This window comes from Onychostoma macrolepis, chromosome 16 (assembly GCF_012432095.1).
Source record: "Onychostoma macrolepis isolate SWU-2019 chromosome 16, ASM1243209v1, whole genome shotgun sequence".
Taxonomy (NCBI): domain Eukaryota; kingdom Metazoa; phylum Chordata; class Actinopteri; order Cypriniformes; family Cyprinidae; genus Onychostoma; species Onychostoma macrolepis.
The window spans coordinates 12,246,596-12,255,754 of record NC_081170.1 but is presented as its reverse complement, the minus strand read 5'-3'; the positions used below and the strand labels follow the sequence as shown (position 1 = coordinate 12,255,754).

General features: G+C 39.6%; 1 protein-coding gene across 1 annotated transcript; it reads left to right on the top strand.

Moving 5' to 3' along the window:
- Nucleotides 1–5,440: 5,440 nt before the first annotated feature.
- pou3f1 (POU class 3 homeobox 1) lies at nt 5,441–8,194 on the top strand. Its single transcript, XM_058747199.1, has one exon. The coding sequence runs from the start codon at nt 5,507–5,509 to the stop codon at nt 6,611–6,613; it is 1,107 nt and encodes a 368-aa protein (XP_058603182.1). The 5' UTR covers nt 5,441–5,506; the 3' UTR covers nt 6,614–8,194.
- Nucleotides 8,195–9,159: the final 965 nt, after the last annotated feature.

Below are 9,159 nucleotides of genomic sequence, written 5' to 3'. Positions count from 1 at the left end.
ATGTGAATGTGATCGTGAATTACTGATCAGCATTGTATGATGTTTGATAATGACTTATGAAGTTATTATAAAGTATCATTTAATGAAATGTGAGACTACCAAGAGGCCACATATATAGAACGGAACTTGATTCTTAAGCTCTAGTGAACAAGACATTCAACAGAAATGCATGATTCAGAGGTCAAGTCCTGAAATCCAAAGAACAATTTGATATCAAGCAAAAGTGAACAGAAAATATTTGCCATTGCAATCATCCACCAAGCCTGAACATTAATGTCAGCAGTTGATAAGTGAGCGGATGGGTGTAGTGGCAGCTTGTCCAACATTACAAACCCACTGCATCACAGGGATTGAGGGGAAAGTGACGTTGATTTGATTGACCATTGTGCAGCCAGACAGTGGAAGAGAGGCCCAATGTATTCAGAAGCATGCTTCTAACCCCTTCAGCCCACAAGCTGTTTACCACTCTATCAGCTGCTTACCAAGGGTCTGGCTGCCATCCATATTCAGACGGCACAAATTCCACTGCTTATCTCACAAGCCCCCCTCCAAAAGCTCTCCGTTCCCCTCCACACATACATACATACATAAACGCATCTTTATGGAAGCAAGTGGCAACTGCACACCCGGAAGGGGGCAGGATAAAGATCACCTTGAATTCAAAGCAAAGGATTGAGGCCTTGGCGGACAGAACGGACAGCGACACAGGTTACAGTGCCCAACTTTGTCTGTGAATGCGTGTGAGAGAAAAAGAACGAGGAAGAGATGGCAGAAAAGAAGATCTGCATTTTTAAAATGAAAGGCGCAGGAAAACTCTCAATTTAAATAATAGTAATTATAGATAGAAATGGCTACTTTCATTCATACAAAAATAGTTGGGAGTGTATTATAATTGGAGAAAATGGAAAAAGAAAAAATACTTAGTGATTTGAGATTGAAAACTGCACTAAGAAAATACAAAAGGTGACGTCAGCCTCAACAACCTGAAAATGTATAGAATGTTTCATATCTATTTTAGTTAAACCAGATATTATCCTCTCTAGGACCAGGGTTTTTTTAACCAGGGGACCCCTGGGGGTCTGTGAAGGTACTGCAGAGGTCTAAGGGGAAGATATATGAAACTGGATTTTCTATTAACTATTTGCATAATGTTCTGGTGAGCAATATGCAATTTAATAATGGTAATGTTTTTAATACAAGATATTGGGAAAATAAAGCTTTCTATATTGTCTATAGTCTCTGCATGGAGGTCCCAGGGTCTATAACTGCTGAAACCCCCTATCTAGGATAGCCTACTGCAAGAATTTGGTGATTTAAAAACATCGTTTAGTCTATAAAATACTAGATTGACTAAATGCACTTCTGAACCTTTATATATTCAAAATCCTATGAAATGCTGGTAATGGAAAAATTGAATGTGGGTAGCCTGTAATTTATAAATAGGGTTGCCATCCATTAAAAAGTACCGACTGTGCATAGAATTAAGTGTGTTAAAAAAAAAGAGAAGAAGTCAGGTTAGTCTCTTAGCTGTTTCTCATACACTTTATGTTTTAAAAAGGCTTGTTCTCTGGCTGTGAGGGAAGAGTACCCTTCTCTCTTTGCACTGGCCAGTGATTGAAGTTAGGAACTCACTCCATGGCTAATTGCACGCCGGTGCTTTCACATGAATATTCATGCCTGCGTCTTCAGGGCCCCGCCTAATTAGCCCAAAGATAAGTCGAGAGTTGGAGAGAGATAGCCCACACCTTTTACGGAAAGGAAAACATTCCCGTTCCATTCCCTCGGGATGCTTGCGGAATCGCCTGAGTTCATTAACCAAAAAAAGAGAGAAAGAGGTACCTGAAAAAGCGCAGGATGTGTCTGTAAATTCGTGGCTACCCATTACACATGTCTGTCAAAGCGAACCGGTGAAAACAAACGGGTAAAATGGAATGAGAGGTGAATCTTTAGTGGAGCGAATCTTTAATTAAAACACTCATTTCAGTCGGTATGTATGGCACTTTCTAAAGTTGGCTGAAAATTTGTTATTTTGTATCCATTTTTAAGAGTGTCAAAATTGACTTTTCTCAGCATTTTTTTTTTCTTATATAGCCTACAGTGGCCTCCCTCATTAGAGAACAAAAGAGATTGTTCATCATAATTATTTTCCCTTGTTTACGTATTGTTTTGCAGCATTATTTGTATTATTGATAAGCCTACATGACACTGAAATATGACAGTGCATTACACACTATTAAGTATGCAGTTAATGTAGGCTATTACCAACTGACGCTACAGACACTGAAGTATTGTTTTTAACCCGATTATGTTTAAACTGAAGCCTTTTAGCTTTGTTTTCTAATTTATAGTTTAATCTGAGTGATGATAAAACATTTTTATAACGTTTTTAGAAGTGTATTGATGCAATAAAATTTTAATTTCTGTATTAATGCTGATAGCCTACAACACATGAAAGAAAAGGTCAAAACAATGAAACTTTTTAATCTCTAATATGATAATGAATGGTTTGCACGTGAATTGTTTCTGCTTTTGGCACCCACAGATAAAGCCCTGAATATTTGCTGTTTTCTGAACTTACTCTCCTGTGCACTTTTACGGCCTATGGTTAATGGAGGGTTTGACCGACCAGACTCTAATTATATTCAAGTGGAGGGGGTCCCTCGTGCAGATTAAAGCACGTGACTACAGACGCGTGAATCGTGAGAGAGAGAAAAAAACTACATCCGTAGAAGCCAATCTTACATTTCTGTAAAGGAAAGAAAACATCTTGTATGAAAATTAAACTAAACGTTTCTTATATAGAGCTACTTGAATATCAAATTAATTAATGAGATAATAAAAGCACATTTTCCTGCAAAGACTTTAATTTATTATTTTAATTCAAACTCAGTCTGGTTTAAGCTAAAGAAAATCAACTTATAATACAGATAAGTCAAACTTTTTCTTAAACTTCGAGCTATAAAATTCTGTAACCAGATTTAGTACATCCTGGATACTCAAAGGCCACAATTGTTCTCTACTGTCTTTCATTGCCATCTTACAAAACAAGGGCTATTATTTGTCTTTTCCTGTATGGCAAATCATTCATCTGCAGGATCAGTGTGATCCTTTCAAACCGCTCTCCATAGCAACCTCGTGCATCCCAGGAAAAATTCACCTCGCTCCACACAAGGCCATATTCTTTGCGAAGGAAAAAAAGGAGCATCTGGGCGCTTTTTGAACCACTTTCTTTCGCTGGCAAACTAAGCAAAGAGTTTGACTGTGCTGCTACTGTGACGCAGCTCTCTGGGCATAAATGACCGCTCTTTTTATAGACTTCCAAATGAGAGCAACTGTACAGTGAAGCATCCTCATTAACTGCGGCTCTCTGGGGCAAAACCGGCCATCGCATTGCAATCGGCTATACAGTACGATTTAGTGTTAAAAAAAAAAAAAAAGAAAATAAATCTTGTCAACTGTTTTCCTATAACTTCTTGTGTTTTACGTATTAATTTTCACCCTAGGTCACGCACAAAAATATCTAGAATTTGTAATATTATCGTAGACGCAAAACCACCGCGTTTTTCATCATAAAGAAACAGTGGTTAAAAATGACAGTTGTTTAGAAATCTAGCCTCATTCAGACAATATAATCAAAAAAGGAAAGAAGGAGTCTAATATAAACGCTTCAAAGCTTTAGATGAAGGCTAAAGATCTAAAGATGTAAAGTCATTCTTCTAAAAACACGTTAGCTTAGATGCTTTACTGAAGTTACAAAAACAATACATAAACGTTGCTCTTAAGAAAACCACCTGAGAAAATCGTATTAAAGTAACCGTCATGATGTTTTATCTGGTAGGCTATAAATGACGGCTATATATAATCAGCTGTTCCTTTAAAAAAAAATGTAGAAATTTCTTCTACAAGTGTTGTTGCATATGTGATAAATAAATAACTGGTTGCTTTACATAACCACGCCTTTGACAGAGTGGTGACGAGCACTTGTGACCCCAAGAACATCATTTAGGTTACACTTCCATGAACGCGCGAAGCTCGTGCAGATGGACAGATAGGAAAAGCAGTGAGCAAACTTACCACAGAGAAGCGTTTTGGTTTGACGCCTGAATTCTCCGCATGTAACGCCACATTTCCTCGCAAAAGCCTGTGGAAACACCCCATAAGAGCCAGACAAACACACAAACACGAACGTGAACTAAAAAAAATACAGTGAGGTAAATAATTTAAATAGAAGTGATACCAAAAAAATCTTCTAAAAAAGCTGTGGTTTTAGATGGAGTCGAACGTGTGCCTGATTGCGGAGTTTTAGACGACTGGAACAGGAGAGATGTAAGATTTGTTTAAAGCCCCACATTTCCATTTAAGAACGTGATTGTGTTTGCAAAGATCCCTTTCAATCTTCGCATCTCCCCCTCTCTACCCCTCAGCGTCTCCGAGGCTGCTTTGCAATTCATAGAATTGGTAATTTGCTATTGGGACAAAACGTGAAGGGAAAAATAATCAGATCAGCCGGGAAAGGAATACGGAGGAGGCCAGAAGGGAGAAACACTGGATTTCTCTCAAAGTTACTGTTTAGAAAAATGCTTCGAGTGAAGATTTTGTCAACACACCGCAGCTTTTGTGTGGACTTTGTATGTTTGTTAAAATTTGTTGGCATAAACTGAAATTTACTGATTTGTAAATGCTCAAGTGATTTTTATTGAAATTTACTTCAAGTGAAATTTACATTAAATACTAAAATGAGTGCACTGTGCATACGTTTAAATAAAATGAGATGGATAGTGTTTTTTATAGGCTCGGTGGTAGATTGTTTATGCATTTATGCATAATGATGCGATTGTCTCGTGTGTTACAGAGTGGGCGGTCTGTATTTCTGTATGATGTTTAATTAATTCGATGCATGATTCCGTGATTGTGCATTCGTTTGCTACTTCAATAACACGATAATCATAAATAATTGTGCATGTGGATAACACTTAAATGATATTGCTGTATTAACATCTTTTAATGTACCTACATACTGATCTTCATCTTTCTCGTGGGTGGCTCCTGAGATACTTTAGAATACTAATCTACTTGCGAAGAGGAGCGGTACAGTTACTAAAAGAGGCAATGCAAGACGGGTCATTCTTCCACCCCACCAAAAAGAGTACCACACTCCCCCACGTGGTTATTTGCAAAACAACCCTCAAAGCCCAGTAATTTCCTACGGTTTTGCTGCTCACGCTCTCTTGACTAGCGGGGAGAGGAGAAGAAAGGGGAAAAGGGAAAGCGTCTAGTGAAAGCGGCCAATTGCGAGTAACTGGGATCACGGCGCCCGGCAGCCAACCAAGCGGCCCGCGAGAGGTAATAAGGAAACCTGGTGGGCTGTAGTCGGCGAGGAACCAATGCACGCGCAGGGGAGGCGTGTCTTAGCTCTTCCCTAAGACCTCCCAGAGCAGGTTGTTGCGTTTTGGGCTCTAAAGCTCAAAGATCTCCGAAGTGCTTGTCAGTTTTCTAAGTCGGAGCCATGGCGACAACAGCTCAGTATATTCCGCGGAATAACTCATTGCCTTCGAACCCGCTAATGCATCCGGATTCGGACAGGATGCACCAGGGGACGACCTACAGAGAGGTGCAGAAAATGATGCACCACGAGTACTTACAAGGGCTAGCGACCAACACGGGACATCCGATGAGCCTAACGCACCACCAGTGGCTGCCCACTTCCAACACCGACTGGACCAGCGGCACCCACATCGGACAAGCAGAGCACAACAAAGGCAGCGTGCAGAGCAGAGAAGACCTGGGGAACGGCTATCACAGATCGCATCTGGTCCACCAGCCGACGCAAAACAGCCACCACGGATCATGGGCGCCGACCACAACGCACCACTTATCCCCGCTCTCGCCCGCCTCCAACGGTCACCAGTCGCTGGTCTACTCTCAGACGGGCTACACTATGTTAAGCCCCCAGCCGTCGCTGCACCACGGCTTGCGAGACCCGCTCCACGACGACGCGGGGAGCCATGATAACCAGATGGAGTCACCTCAGCAGCCGTTCAGCCACCATCAGGACCACTCAGACGAAGACGCCCCAAGCTCCGACGACCTGGAGCAGTTCGCCAAACAGTTCAAGCAGAGGCGCATCAAACTTGGTTTTACGCAGGCGGACGTGGGCTTAGCGCTGGGCACGCTCTACGGAAACGTCTTTTCCCAGACCACCATCTGTAGATTTGAGGCTCTGCAGCTGAGTTTCAAGAACATGTGCAAACTTAAGCCTCTGCTTAACAAATGGCTCGAGGAGACAGATTCAAACACAGGCAGCCCCACGAATTTGGACAAGATTGCAGCACAGGGCCGGAAACGAAAGAAGAGGACCTCCATCGAAGTCGGAGTCAAAGGGGCACTGGAAAACCATTTCTTAAAGTGCCCCAAGCCCTCCGCCCACGAAATCACCACTTTAGCTGGCACTCTGCAGTTGGAAAAAGAGGTTGTGCGTGTGTGGTTTTGCAACAGAAGACAGAAAGAGAAAAGAATGACACCAGTGGGGGTCCCTCATCCAACCATGGAGGACGTATACTCGCAAGCGGAGACACCCCCTCTCCACCACACGCTACAGAGTCCTGTCCAGTGACTGCTATCATAAACAGTGTCCTTGTTTGAAAAGAAACTACAATGGATTTTGTTTATCCCCTTTGTTTGTTTAGGCCTATCCCAAGACATCAGAGACAGAAAGTTTGGGAAGAGTTCGCTGACAGTGAGCGGACAGCTTACGGGACGCCAGTAATTCTGAATAACGTGAAAATGCATTAATTACCGCGCCAGCTTCGCGCGCATTTATCAAATCAGTACCAGTGTTTACGAAAATCCTATCGTTTGTGCCACTCTGGAAAAATTCGATTCTTTCACCGCCGATCAAAGGGAGCTACGAGCCACAAAAAGGGCAATGTCTCCTTGGACAAAGGAGAGGGGACAGTGAATCTATTAAAGCGAGTAACCAGATTAATTATCACAATGACTTGTCTGATATTATTTGTGTATTGTTTTAACGTTAAGATCTGTTTTTTTCTGTCTAGCGAGTATTTTACTTTAATTTCAACTAAGACAGATGAAATTTGTGATGTAAAGAACAGGCACTTGGTTAAAACCTCCAAAACAAGCAAGTGCATCAGAAACTGTTTACAATGATCATTTCTTAGCACCTGATACCGTCTAAAGATGCATAGACGTTAAAATGGCAACATGAATACACTGTCTGAAACGATATTTAGTCATTTTGAGTTCTACTGCTTTCATTTTTTCCTCTTTGCATGAGGCACTTATAATGTTATTTTAATTTCATTTTTTTCACAATGTATTTGTTCGAGGTATACGACATTAATGCTTTGCTTGTTTACAGTTTCCTTTTCCAATTTCGTGTTATTTTGAACCGGCACTATTCCAGCAAGTCTGCTCCAGCTAAACATATTGAGAGTGATGTGTCAAAATGAAAAAGAAAGAAATATCTCAGGTAATTTTCAGTGCCCAAAAATCGTGCTGTACTCTTAGTTCTTCTTGAATATTGGCCAACTCTTGACACTCTCTATGTCAGCTGTGCCCGTTTAGTTTATGTTAATTACATTTTGCATCCTACTCATGAGCCTGGACACGGAGAAAAGTAGTTGTTGTAGTGAATAAGGGATGTGTTTTCGGGACTTCTTTTCAGGATTGGGGAAAAAAATAGGAGACTGATAACGTTTCGTGTTGTTTCTCGAGGTCTGGCATTTTTCATTGGACAGCAGGTGTTCCTTTCTGCAATGTTATTTGAAACAGTGTGAATATACAACCTTTTCCAAAAAAGTAATAAAAATAAAAATAAATTACAAGAGAAAAGATTTTAAATAAATAGTTGTCAGGATTATTTCCAATATGTAAATATGTCGAATATGTAAACATATGTATTTGTTCTGGGTTCGTTTTGTTTTGTTTTGTTTTCCGGGCAGTTTTGTACACTTACTAATTCCAAGAAGATATTTTAATATTTCATTTATGACCATTTATATATCTATATATTTATTTCCTAAGTGTGTTTGGAGCTTTTTTTGTTCGGCTCTGTTGATTATGTTGCAGTGGATTACAAATGTTTTGTTTACTACATTGGTTGTATGTTGATTGCGAAATGTAGACTGCAAAGTCACGTTTATATTTATGTTATAGTAATATTTTATTACTTACATAAAACATATATACAAGAACACGACTTCTGTCTTTTTTGAAGCACATTTTCACGCATATCATGGTGATGGCGAACGAAATAAGAGTTCATGAAACGACTCTCAGGAGCTGTGTTTGTTGCGATTTGAATCTTAAAAGCATCGATGTGTTAAAACCAATATACGGACTCACGCTATATGCTACTAGTTTGTGCACGATGAGTTTGTTCATGCACGATGAGTTCATGAAAAAAAAAATTATTTACACAAGAAGCTAAATTTTAACGTAGACAATCATATAGTTTAAAAAACATTTTAAACGATGTTTTACAAGAAATGTTGAAAATTCGCTTTCGCCCTATTAAAACATAATTAAAACTTCAATGTATGAGAGAATACTAAAACATAACGGCACTATTAAGTCTACAATAATGCATTTAGGCTATCTATTGAGGTACGTCTAATACCAGCACCATTCATTTAATAAATTCTCAGTTTGTTTGTTTTTTATTCCATAAACTTAAGTGGTTTCTACATTTAAAATGTATAGTTTGTGGTTGTTCTAAAACCCAGTAGATTGTGACAGTTATTTACTTTTAGAACACCAAAATCCTGGTCGTGCAAATTTATCTCAAAACTAATTATCGAAAGCAGCCTTGACTATTATCTAAGAAAAATGTTAAATACATAAAAGGACATAGCTAAACTCGTTTGATTTCACATGAGCGTGGAATTGGGAGTTTGCTGTGATAGTTTGTTTTTATCCGTGACTCGCAAATCAAAATTCGAAGATTCTGATTTCTGTTCTAAGCACTTTCTTTTGATGATGCTGATTTCCCGTACAGACAACACCCTCAGTTGATGAATGTAGCTGTTAGGTCTCATTAATCGTTATCGTTCGGTATGATGTCTCCTGTTTAATAACTTTTAAGAAAGGCTTGAGACAAATCAAACCATGTATGCTCAGGATGCTGATAAATGCTGCTTG

Bases quoted from the DNA above. Each gene is read 5' to 3' on its own strand.
- pou3f1 (XM_058747199.1), top strand. From the start codon at position 5,507: ATGGCGACAACAGCTCAGTATATTCCGCGGAATAACTCATTGCCTTCG.